This window comes from Panthera tigris, chromosome D1 (genome assembly GCF_018350195.1).
Source record: "Panthera tigris isolate Pti1 chromosome D1, P.tigris_Pti1_mat1.1, whole genome shotgun sequence".
Classification (NCBI taxonomy): domain Eukaryota; kingdom Metazoa; phylum Chordata; class Mammalia; order Carnivora; family Felidae; genus Panthera; species Panthera tigris.
In genome coordinates this window covers 1,451,262-1,463,526 of record NC_056669.1, presented here as the reverse complement: position 1 = coordinate 1,463,526, position 12,265 = coordinate 1,451,262, and the positions used below count along the sequence as shown (strand labels likewise).

At 45.2% G+C, this 12,265-nt stretch overlaps 1 protein-coding gene across 1 annotated transcript; it reads left to right on the top strand.

The window, feature by feature from the left end:
- Nucleotides 1-175: 175 nt before the first annotated feature.
- LOC102970292 (stromelysin-1) lies at nt 176-8,257 on the top strand. The gene is made up of 10 exons (XM_042958196.1): nt 176-280; nt 1,044-1,288; nt 1,380-1,528; nt 1,653-1,778; nt 3,345-3,509; nt 3,697-3,844; nt 4,782-4,915; nt 5,345-5,504; nt 6,576-6,679; nt 7,920-8,257. Exons 1-10 carry the CDS (start codon nt 176-178, stop codon nt 8,018-8,020), a joined length of 1,437 nt encoding a protein of 478 aa, XP_042814130.1. The 3' UTR covers nt 8,021-8,257.
- Nucleotides 8,258-12,265: the final 4,008 nt, after the last annotated feature.

Here is a 12,265-nt window from a genome sequence, read left to right as displayed (position 1 = left end):
CTTTTGGACAGGGTCCTGCTGCCATTCGGATGAAAGCAGTCATGAGTCAAGCTGTGGGTGACCTAAACCAACACTGTCGCCCTATAAAAGTCAGGGCTCCATTCGGCAGACCCAGGAGAAGGTAGGCAGAGAGGAAAGCACTAAGACGACAAAGAGCCAAGGAGAGCCAGTGGAAATGCAGAATCTTCCGGCTCTACTGCTGCTCTGTGTGGCCGTGTGCTCAGCCTATCCAGTGGACAGAGCCGCAGAGGACAAGGACAGCAACATGGACCTCCTTCAGGTAATTGACGGACGCATCTCCCACAGGCATTGGCAGGGCCGAGTGGGAACACCACCCCTGCTTTCCATTCATAAACACACGGGATGCTTCGGGCTCACTGTGGAGGAGAAGTTCAGGGACAGGAGGTTAGGAAGTGTGGGATGTGGAGGGGTCTCCCCAGCCTACTGTGTCTCCTTTCATGCAGGAGCAAACAGAGGCCAGAAACCTTAGGCGTTTGCCTAAGATCCTGACCCCCTGGGAGCAGCAGCACTGGGGCTCGAGGGGCAAGAGTACAAGCGGAGGGTGTAATTAAATGCATCTTGCAATGGAACTTCTTCAGGTATTTTAATCCAGGGGAAGTTAAGCTAAGTATTTACATGGCTAGTGTCGTGTTCGGACCCAGAGATCTGTCCAACTTTCTCTCGTAAGTCAGGTCCCCGGGAGAAGCACAAAGTAGAAAGTTGAAGGGCTTGAATAAGTGTGACTGAAACACAAATATGCCCAAAGAAGCCTTTTGGCTTTGTGTTTCTGCCTTAAGTTCATTAGATATTGGTCTCAGCTTCCACGCCATTGTCATTGCTTGGGGAGTAGACTAAGCTCCAGACGTTAGTTGGTTACAGAGACAAAACAGACGCAAGGAAGAATCCGTAATTGAAGAATGGAATGGAATATGTCACGTATTTTGATTTTAGCCAGGGGGAGGAATACCGGAACTAGATGGGGTCTGCAGCTGCAATTTAGTACGAAAGGCTAAAAATCATGACTGTACTTACTACCCCACTAGCAATACCTGGAGAACTACTACGACCTCGCAAAGGATGTGACACAGTTTGTCAGAAGAAGGCACAGCGGACCTGTCGTTAAAAAAGTCCGAGAAATGCAGAAGTTCCTCGGGTTGGAGGTGACGGGGAAGCTGGACCCTGACACTCTGGCGATGATACGCAAGCCCCGGTGCGGCGTTCCCGACGTGGGCCAGTTCACCACCTTCCCTGGCCTGCCGAAGTGGAGGAAAACTCACCTCACCTACAGGTAACGGGTCCAAAGAGGTGTTCACGTCACACTGCGATTTTACCAAGTACCATCGCAGGGGAAAATAATGTCTTCGATTTTTTTCTTAAAGGATTGTGAATTACACACTGGATTTGCCGAGAGAGGCTGTTGACTCTGCCTTTGAGAAGGCTCTGAAAGCCTGGGAGGAGGTGACACCACTTACTTTCTCCAAGATTTCCGAAGGAGAGGCTGACATAATGATCTTTTTTGCAGTTAGAGGTAAAAACCAAAAACAATATGAAATGCATGCATTTATTTAGTGCTGTTGTGGGGGGTGGGGGTAGGAAGACTCCAAAGGTATTTTAATTACCTATCTTTCAAATAAAAACACTCTCTCCGTCAGATCATGGAGACTTTATCCCTTTTGATGGACCTGGAAATGTTTTGGGTCATGCCTACGCGCCGGGGCCCGGCATTAATGGAGATGCTCACTTTGACGATGATGAGCAGTGGACAAAGGATACATCAGGTGAGTCGCACATCTCTCAGAATGATTTGGGTGGGTTATTTTTGTTGTTTTTTTTAGATTTAGAAAATTCTGAGAGGCTACAAATCTTCGAGAAGTGGTGTGTTCTAGATTTCCCAAATGGCTCAAGAAGTAGAATGTATTTTTGTTTTGATCATTATTGAAAACACTTTCAGATGTCTAAAAAGTTTATTCTCTGTCTTGGTAAGCACGCTTTGGAGGCATCGTTAAAGTACTTCTTTGAGGACGATGGTTCTAGTATGATCTTAGGACCATCCTTAAGAGTATTTTCTCATTGTGTTGAATTGCAGATATCCAAGGGACCACGTGTTGCCTTGCCTCTGTGCTAAAATGGGCCCTTGATAGTGCTTATATCCAAATTGGGGGAAATGTCTTCTATACTCTTCAAAATGGAGATGGGAGTTAAATTCCAGAAACTGAGGTCCCAGTTTAGGTTTTTCTGGTAAATCAGCCTTTTATTCTCTCTAGGTTAAGAGGAGTTTTTAGGGACTTGTTCTAAAGGGAGACACTAGCCCCCAAATACAGTGCCCAATTTTTTTAGGTAGGACGGTATTTCTCAGTTCATAGCTGTATACTTTGAGGACTGACTTCCAACGTTTTCAAACAACTGGCTAAAACAAATAATACTAACCTCTGAAATTTTCTGGGATTTATAATCAAAATGCAAACAGAATATCTATAGGGAGTACAAATGTGAGGTTAGTGCCGGATAAATTTCTTTGGTTTGATCGAATTAACAACTTCTTCCTGCAAAGTCACAAATGAGGACTTTAGTAGGATCACAAGTTACACAGATAATGCTCGCAAAAGTAAACTTCGCATGTCAAACGTAATTACCCAACGATTTCCAATGTCAGCATCCTGGGTTTTTTTTTAATAATACGCGGAAAAAAATATATGAATGCAGCTAGTGTTCGTGTGGTCAAAGTCTCTTTTGTGACAAATGCTGGGCATGATTAGGCATGCTATGTTTTAGACCAATCTTAACAAGCCCTATGACAATTATCATTACTAATATTTCCAGACCCAATGTGTACTTAATAATGATCCTGGGGTTGAAAAATTATGCAGGCAACAGTCTGCATACAAAAGTATGATTGTTTAGGGTTTCAGATTTGAGTTGAATAAACTGTGATTCCTTTAACTGAGACTATAACTGGCAAACATTAATACGTCGAGACAGTGTTTAGCTTTTCATTGACAAATGAAGAGAAATATTTATGAATGTGCTAAACAAGTGGGTTGGTTCCCCTCCGGAGTACAAGAAAGAGGACCTTGTTTTCATGAAGTAAATAGGCTTCTGAGGTGGGAGAGGGCAGTAGGTGGACACACTGGATATTTTGTCTCGAACACTGATTTCAAGAATGAGAAGCATTAAAAAACGCTAGGCTTTCCGTTAAGTGTGTTATCAATCGATCAGTCAACCAAAAAACAAGGCAAAGAAGGCCCTCTGTGCTTCCAGTAAGTAAGCCAATAAAATACAGCTGACTTGTGTGATGTACATGTACTTAAGGGATTAGGAACTATTATTTATGATTTCTTAAATAGGGACCAACTTATTCCTCGTTGCTGCTCATGAACTCGGCCATTCCCTGGGTCTCTATCACTCGGCGGACCCCACAGCTTTGATGTATCCCGTCTACAACCCACGCACAGACCTGACCCGCTTCCACCTTGCCCAAGATGATGTGAACGGCATCCAGTCCCTGTATGGTGAGTGATGCTGGAAAAAGGAGGCATTGGAGCTTTGCAGCCATGGTCTTCGGGGAAAGCTTTAAAATGCTGCATAAAGCATTTGCAATTCGTCTCAACGCACTCAGAGAGTGTTTGGAAAGCATAGAAATCGACGGAAGCATCCCATTTCACCTCATGTTTGATCCCCCACATCTGTTTCCTTTAGGACCTCCCCCTATGTCATCCCCTGATGGCCCCGCGGCGCCCACGGAATCTGTGCCTCCAGAACCTGGGACACCAGCCACGTGCGATCCTGCTTTGTCCTTCGATGCCATCAGCTCTCTGAGGGGAGAAATCCTGTTCTTTAAAGACAGGTCAGACCAGAAGATTCTATTTCCCTATCTATTCTTTTGACGTACATTCTTGTCCTCTCCTTGTTGTTCCTATAAGTCACGCTTGCTTTTCAAAAGTCCAACTTCAGAATCGCAACTTTATCTTTACCTCCTTTAAAAGTGGAGTCAGGAGAGTGTTACATTGAATCAATAATTTCCTGTCTGCAGGATACACATGCACTTAAGAGAACATTTCAAGCTGCACAAACAGGCAGAAAGTAGAAAGCACGTCTCCCTCACCACACTAATCTGGGTTCCCTAGGGTATCCCCGTACTCAAGGACCCCTGTACATCCTTCCAGGAGGTTTCCATGCATATACCAAAAAATACTTACAGACACAGATACGCACATGCACACAGCGGTCTGTCTTTTCAGAAATGTAGACCACGGGGCGCCTGGATGGCTCAGTTGGTTAAGTGTCTGGCTTTGGTTCAGGTCATGATCTCACGGTTCGTGGGTTCGAGCCCCAAGTCAGGCTCTGTGCTGACAGCTCAGAGCCTGGAGCCTGCTTCGGATTCTGTGTCTCCCTCTCTCTCTGCCCCTCCCCTGCTCGTGCTGTCTCTCTCTCTCTCTCTCTCTCTCTCTCTCTCTCTCAAAAATACATAAACATTAAAAAAAAAGAAAATGTAAGCCATGTTGTCGCACACACAGCAGTGTGCATGAATTGTAGGTATTTAGAGGTTACACTTGGCTAATTAATTTCGCCACAGGATCACTTTTCTTTGCCAGGAGGTCTGGTGCAGGCTTCCCAGGAGAAAGAAAACATATTTTCCCATTGGAAGTACACCTAATTTCTGCCTGTCATCCAGCCAGAGGATGAGAGAATGCGGGAAGATGGGTGAGGCAGGTCAATGAGAAAAATGTGCTACAGGCGAAGGTCTGGGTTTCAGTTTTCATTTGTTTTTATTCATATTGCAGACATTTTTGGCGAAAATCCCTCAGGACGCCTGAACCTGGGTTTTATTTGATCTCCTCGTTTTGGCCATCTCTACCTTCGGGCTTGGATGCCGCATATGAAGAGACTAGCAAGGATATCGTTTTCACTTTCAAAGGTAATTATTATACGATAATTTCTCTAACTTGTTGAAATAAAACCCTTTCACAGGAAAATTGAATAGGACTTTGATTTTCTCTACTATCACAAATTGTATCTACATTGTTGCTCTCAGGCAATGAAGAACTAACTGGAACGGATGTTATTTTCTTTATGTTTTACAAATGATAGAAATGAACATAGCAAAATACATGGCTCAGAGTTGTAAATTCCCTTCTTTGATTTGTGTTCATTCATTCAATCCACACATTGTTGTTCAATGCCCACTTTGAGCCGGGGATTACATTTTTACTATGAAAACCAAAGGCGCTAACAAGTATTTCTAAAACTCAAAGGCTTAACTTTTACAAATTAAATGCGTTTCTAAGTAATTAGGTAAATAATGTAGAAATAATGAAATAATTCCGTGAGTTATTTTTCTTAACAGGAAATCAGTTCTGGGCCATCAGAGGAACCGAGGTACAAGCAGGTTATCCGAAAGGCATCCACACCCTGGGTTTTCCTCCGAGTGTCAGGAAAATAGATGCCGCTCTTTTTGATAAGGAAAAGGAGAAAACGTACTTCTTTGTAGAGGACAAATACTGGCGGTAAGACGCGGTTGGAATGACTCTGTATGCAGCCTGATTAGGGACGTTAGGTTCTTTCCCTGAGGGACCCCCCACCTCACTCTCGGCCCTGCTTCCGTCTCACTGAGGAGGACGGATACACGCCTACTTTCCAACGCAGCAGCGCCTGGTAATCGGCATTTCTTAAGCGCTCCTGCCTTGAGCCCTTGTGCCACAGGCTGGACCTTCCCTCTGCTGTTGCCCCACCTGCCTGGACGGCCTCTTCTCTCCTTCGCCCCTCCCCCCAGCCCACTCACCCTAAAGTCCTGGCTCGAGTCCCCGCCCCCGCTACGGACCTTCCCTGCCGGACTCCAAACCCAGATGGATTTGAAAGAAGCCTCAAGAATCCAGGCCACAGTTTAGCATTCCTTTCCTGTGGACTCACTGCCTCCCTGGGTGTTTGTCTCATCTTCCCAAATTTGCTCTATGATTGTGAAGGGCTTCCCTTAAGCTCCGCCCCTCATTAGTGCTGCCTGTTTAAGTTTTATGGATAGAACCCAGGACTCACACAGAGGCTGATTCCTGGGCCGACGGCCCACACAACTGGGCAGACCAACCAAGGTCCAGCCCCTGAGTCCAAAACACATTCACTGTGATTTCCTTCTCGCCACTCTGCCTTTTCCTAACAGGCTGCCCTAGGAAATGCAGATGTGCAGGGTGGGGAGGACGTATAGGAGTCAGGCATGGCAGAGAACTGGAGATGTGTATTTGAGACAAATGAGCCAATTCGCTTCATGTACCTGTTCATGCATACCTTCGTGTCTTTGTGGTTGAAAGACGATTAAGGTTCTTTCTGTCCAGGCTTAAGAAATACGGTAACGAACATCTTCCAGATCGGGCTGTTGACTCTGGTCCTGGTGGAGGTACAGCTCTAAGAACTAAGTGTGCAGTTCCATTCAAGTCCCATATTTCTGTAGTGCTAAACACGTTTGACATTTATTTGCAGTACTTAGAAAGTTTACTAGAATTCCACATGAAACCAAACATGACTTAAGAATGTGGGTAACGTGGCCTCCGTGCAATGCTGAGCTGTGTTTCTTTGACTGGCTGCAGATTTGATGAGAAGATACAGTCCATGGAGCCAGACTTCCCCAAGAAAATAGCAGACGACTTTCCAGGGGTTGACTCGAAGGTTGATGCTGCTTTTGAAGCATTTGGTAAGAGGGTACTTGCTCTGTTGGCAACGGGCCACTTGGTGTCAGAGGGAAGAGGGCAACTGGATTGATTTGTGATGACGGGTTTCCTTTAACCAATTTCCACCTCCCTCCCCTAGATTTCAATTACCAGGTCTGTACCACTTCTACGACGACTTTATATAGTACGTTGATTTGAATCAGAACAATAATCAACACAAATCCCTATATTTTGTCCGTGTGGATAAAACCAAAGTGCTTGAGAGTCACTTCCTCACCTCTAGAGCTCTTATCTTTCAGATTCCCATGTCGTTATAAAACCCCTCGGGGGTGTGGCCAAGTTTCTTAACTGGCTGGCTTTCTCCTCCCCTCCATCCTGTTGGGAGATTTTCCTGAGTAGTCAGCCATTGCCCACAGGGCTCACTTGCAAATACAGTAAAACCTTGGATTGTGAGTAACTTGTTCTGTGCGTATTCCGCAAGACAAGCAAACATTTCTAATACACTTTAACCTGATACACGAGTGATGTCTTGCAATACGAGTAGTACATGATGCCGAATGTCCTATGATCGCAGCTGAGCCAATGGTCCTTGCAGTTCGGTTTGATGTACGACTGCTTTGGATTACAAGCATGATTCTGGACCAAATTATGCTCACAAACCAAGGCATTACTGTCATTGCTTTTGCGTGTGCACAAAGTTTTTAAAAACTTTTTTTTCCCCTAATCAAAGAGAGATGGCTGGTGGCTGGTGATCCTTCTCGAAGGGTAACCCAAAGGGTCCTGTGGTGTTTGGAAAGAGTTTCTGTGCTTCTCTGGGGCCACACGTGACCCTCAGGCTATGAAGCGAGGAAAGGGGAGGAGGGCTGTCAGGAAAAACAAAAGTGAAGAGATCACAGTTTCCACAGAAGCAGAGAGTTTTGTCTGATCAGAGCAGAATAACCTGATGACCTGAACCTGGCTTTACTGCCAGACTGCGCTGGAATGGAGTGCCGTCTCCAACCCGCCCAGGGGTGACCTCGGGCAAGCAGACTGTGAGCCTTCACCTGCTCATCTATAGAATGGACTTAGATATACTTCCCTCATAGGATCGTTGCAGAAATCAATGAAAAAACAATCATCTAAAATGCTTATCATCGTCCCTGACACATATTGAAACTCCATAAACGCTTTGTAATTTTCATCATCTACTATTCTGAGTTCTGCATGTTGCCAACTTCTTTTTTTGAACAGATATCCCCTTATTTCCCTTGTCCGTATTTCCAGGGTTTTACTATTTCTTCAGTGGATCTTCGCAGTTGGAGTTTGACCCCAACGCAAAGAAAGTGACACACGTGTTGAAGACCAACAGCTGGTTGAACTGTTGAGGTGTCTAGAAGCACCACGTGGGCATTTGAAACGAAGCCGATGATTCTTCACCTGAGTCTTTGTGAATCGAAACGGTTCACTTCCTGCTGCACATGCACTGACAGAGCACGAGTATAAGCTGCGTGTCTGGCCGGTCAGCCTCACCTATGACGGGCCCTTCGAGCAGGCTGCTCGGCGCGCACTTGGGTCACACAGAGCAGCTTCCCCAGGAGAAGGGAGAACACTCGTGTGCGAGACGACTGACTGTATATAGACTGTTTGCTTGTTATTTAATAAAGACGATCAGCCAGTTGCTTTATTGTTTCGTTTGCTTCGAGAATGACTCGTCCTCACAACCTTGGGTGGGGTAGGGGCGAAACAGAAGGCAGCTGAGATCCTTGGCCAGTGGTGTCAGTACTAGGGTCTCCATGCGGCAACCTCACCATGAGCCCATCCCGAACTGAAGACAATGTGCCCCTTGTCCTCCCCTGGTGTCCGACGAAGAGGTGTCCCTATGTCCACCCCCCAGACGTCGTATGTGTTCCTGCTATACCCCAGGAGAAGGATCTAGGGAAGTGATCTTGCAGGGAAGGCTCTAGAGAAAATTGTGAAGCGGGATCCCACGGTTAGCACAAGTCACCTCGTTCGTGCACTTTGTTTTTCAGGTGGAGAAAATCCAACACACCCGCTCTTCATCTTTTCCTTTTACGTATCTGTTCCCTCCGTGGAGCCCCTTTGCCTGACCTCGTGGTCTGCTCATGTCCACCCACACATGAAAGTATCCTCTTGTACTCATTTTGTGGCTGTCTGTGCGAGAAGTCCACGGGCAAATGCTTATCCTGAGGTAGATTTGTTGCCCCTAAGTGGCATGTCTGGGCAACCACACAGTAAGAGCATACTCACACTTTAACTTGCTCATTGGGGAATAATTTGTCGATCATATTCCGTGTGCCAGGCACTGTGCTGGGTTGTAGGCATCGGAATCTCAGAAAATGGACACAGCCCTGCCCTCATCAAGATTATAATCCAGCAAGAAAAAATATATGCAGGTAGCCACAAACATGTACATGCAATCATCAATGTAATACGAGTCACAAAGGAAAACCATCGGTGTCTTTGACAGAATAATAGGGAGATCTACTCTGCTTTGGGCTGCTTTGAACGTTTGAGGGAATGGCACTGGGGAGGTTTTGAGGGAGGTGTGAAACCAGGTGAGGGGATCGTGGCTGGGACTGAAGCAGTCACACTGCAGAGTCAGACAAGAATACAGAAGAGAGCAGGACTTCACGATGGGGCTGAGAAGAGAAGTAATTCCCAGATGGCCTCCCAAAGCCTAAGGACAAATGTCACAGATGGTGGCAGCTTTGCTGAGGTGGGGGACGACTTGGAGATGCACAGCTTTGTGAGGAAAAGGTAAGAATTGGGAAGAGTTGCTTAGGTTTTCTAAGTTTTGAAATGTCTGTGGGATATCCAGGTAGGCCATGACATAAGGAGTCTACATTGGAAAAAGGAGGCACAGTGACTGTGGGAGGTGATGGGTGTGGACCACACCCACGGTGGTGACCATTTTGTAACATGGACAAGTGTGGAGTCTTCACCTCACGCACCTAAAATGAGTACAATGTTGTATGTCGATTGTATCTCAAATGAAAAATAGATCTACCCTATGACCCAGCAATAGCACTGCTAGGAATTGACCCAAGGGATACAGGAGTGCTGATGCACAGGGCCTTTGTACCCCGGTGTTTATAGCAGCACTTTCAGCAATGGCCAAATTATGGAAAGAGCCTAAATGTCCATCAACCGAGGAATGGATAAAGAAGATGTGGTTTATATATACAATGGAATACTACTTGGCAACGCGAAAGAATGAAATCTATCCATTTGTAGCAACGTGGATGGAACTGGAGAGTGTTATGCTAAGTGAAATAAGTCATACAGAGAAAGATACCATATGTTTTCACTCTTCTGTGGATCCTGAAAAACTTGACGGAAGGCCATGGGGGAGGGGAAGGGGGAGAAAAAGTTACAGAGAGGGAAGGAGGCAAACCGTAAGAGACTCATAAAAGCTGAGAATAAACCGAGGGTTGATGGGGGGTGGGGGAGAGGGGAAAGTGGGTGATGGGCACTGAGGAGGGCACCTGTTGGGATGAGCACTGGGTGTCGTATGGAAACCAATGTGACAATAATTTCATGTTAAAAAAAAAAGGGAGAGGTATAAATATACGGATTGTCAGCATTTAGATCCTCCTTAAAACCATGAATACAAAAGAGACTACATGTGAGATTGCATTTTGCTAGGAACTGAGCATTTCTTTATCTCAAAATCACCTGAATTTATTCAGTTTTCTTTTCTTTTCCTTTTTTTTTTTTTGCAGGGTCCTATGTGGTCACAACACAATTCCAAAAGGTAAAAAACTGCAAAGTTAACCTTCCTCACACCTGTCACCCACAGCTAGTGCATTTTCTCGGAGGCCACCATGGAGAGCTATTGTGACCCGGCCCCTGCCCTCATCGAGATTATAGTCCAGCAAGAAAGAGTGCATGCAAATAACCACAGGCACGTACACGCAGCTTTCAGAGCTGTTTTGTAGAGACGCAAACATCAACACTGTCTCTTGAAACCAAAATGGTGGCATGCAAATTCGCACTGCTGTTTGCTATTTTCACTTAACGCATCTTGGCAACCATTCCACACAAGTACATGCTTCATCCTCTCGTTGGCCGCCGTCTATGACATAAACATGTAATTTGTGTATCCAGTCCCCTCTCGGTGACTAAATCAATACTTCAATAAGTGCATATATTGAAGAAATGAAATTTAAAAATACAACGTCATCAAAAGTAAAGAAAATAAATATAGCTGACAGAAATAGAAATATTCTATAAGGAAAATAATTTAATGATATATAAAATATACATTTGAAAAATATATTTGAATATAATTTGTTTGAAATCAAAAATAGAAAATGCATCAAATAAAATTATGTGGACTCGTAGATTATTTTCGGCTGGCGACATATCAGTAGGTTATTTTCAATATTTTACTGTCTTTCCCATACACGTACTTGTGCATCTGGTGAAAAAGTCAGCCTCCAAAGCCTGCGCAGAGAGGGAGGAGGAGGGGGCCTGGTGGGGGGGGGGGGTCTCCATCTACTCCAGCAGTGTGGGTGCCGCGATGAAGGTGAATGCTGGCTGAAAGGGCACAAACATTGGCAGGTTGGGATGCCTTGGGTTATAGGCAGCAGTAACTGCCGACTGGCTTAAAAATAAGACAGTTTATCACTTTTCTTTTCAAAAGAAAAGTGTTGGTGAGGGTGTGAAGAAAGGGAATCCGTTGTGCAGCGTCGGTGGGGGTGCAAACGGGTGCAGCCGCTGCGGAAAACAGTGTGGAGGCTCCTCAAGAAGTTCACAACAGAACTACCCTACCATCTGTACGATGCTACCACACTACAGTCCAGCAAATCCACTTCTGGGTGCGTATCCTGAGGAATGAAATCAATATCTCAAAGAGGTATCTGAATTCCAACCGTCGTTGAAGCACGAGTCACGATAGCCAGCACAGAAATAGCCTAGGTCTCCTCTGATGGATGATTGGATAAAGAAAATGTCGTATGTATACACAATGGGATACTATTTTTTTTTAGTTTCTATTTTGTTTGAGAGAAAGAGAGAGAGCATGTGCACAAGTCAGGGAGAGGGGCAGAGGGAGAGGGAAAGAGGGCGGGCTCAGCATGGAGCCCGACGCGAGGCTCAATCTCACAACCCTGGGATCATGACCTGAGCTGAAATCAGAGTCAAAATGCAAAAATCAACGGACTGAGTTGCTGCTCAACTGACTGAGCCACCCAGGCACCCCCACAATGGAATATTATTAAGCCCTAAAAAAAAAAAGGAGATTCTACCATTTATGACAACACGGATGAAACTCAAGGACATTATGCTAAGTGAAATCCACCAGACAGAAAAACACAAACACCGCATAATCTTACTTAGATGTGAAATCAGAAAAAAAAATAATTGTCAACCTCATAAAAGCAGAGAGAAGAATGGCGGTTGCCAGGGACACGGGGGTGGAGGAAATAGGGAGATTTTGGTGATGGGATAGAAAATTTCAGTTATGTGAGACGAATAGGTTCTGGAGAGATGAGGTACCACGTGGTGACCACGGCTACTAACTCTGTATTGTAGACTTGAAATTTGCTGAAGGTAGATCTTCACTGTTCTCACCACACAAACCCACAGTAAAAGGTGACTCTGTGAGG

Excerpts from the sequence above, each read along its gene's own strand:
- LOC102970292 (XM_042958196.1), top strand. The coding sequence starts at position 176 with ATGCAGAATCTTCCGGCTCTACTGCTGCTCTGTGTGGCCGTGTGCTCA. Across the intron at positions 1,529-1,652 it reads GATCTTTTTTGCAGTTAGAG|ATCATGGAGACTTTATCCCT; the intron begins GTAAAAACCAAA and ends TCTCTCCGTCAG. Across the intron at positions 3,510-3,696 it reads CGGCATCCAGTCCCTGTATG|GACCTCCCCCTATGTCATCC; the intron begins GTGAGTGATGCT and ends TGTTTCCTTTAG.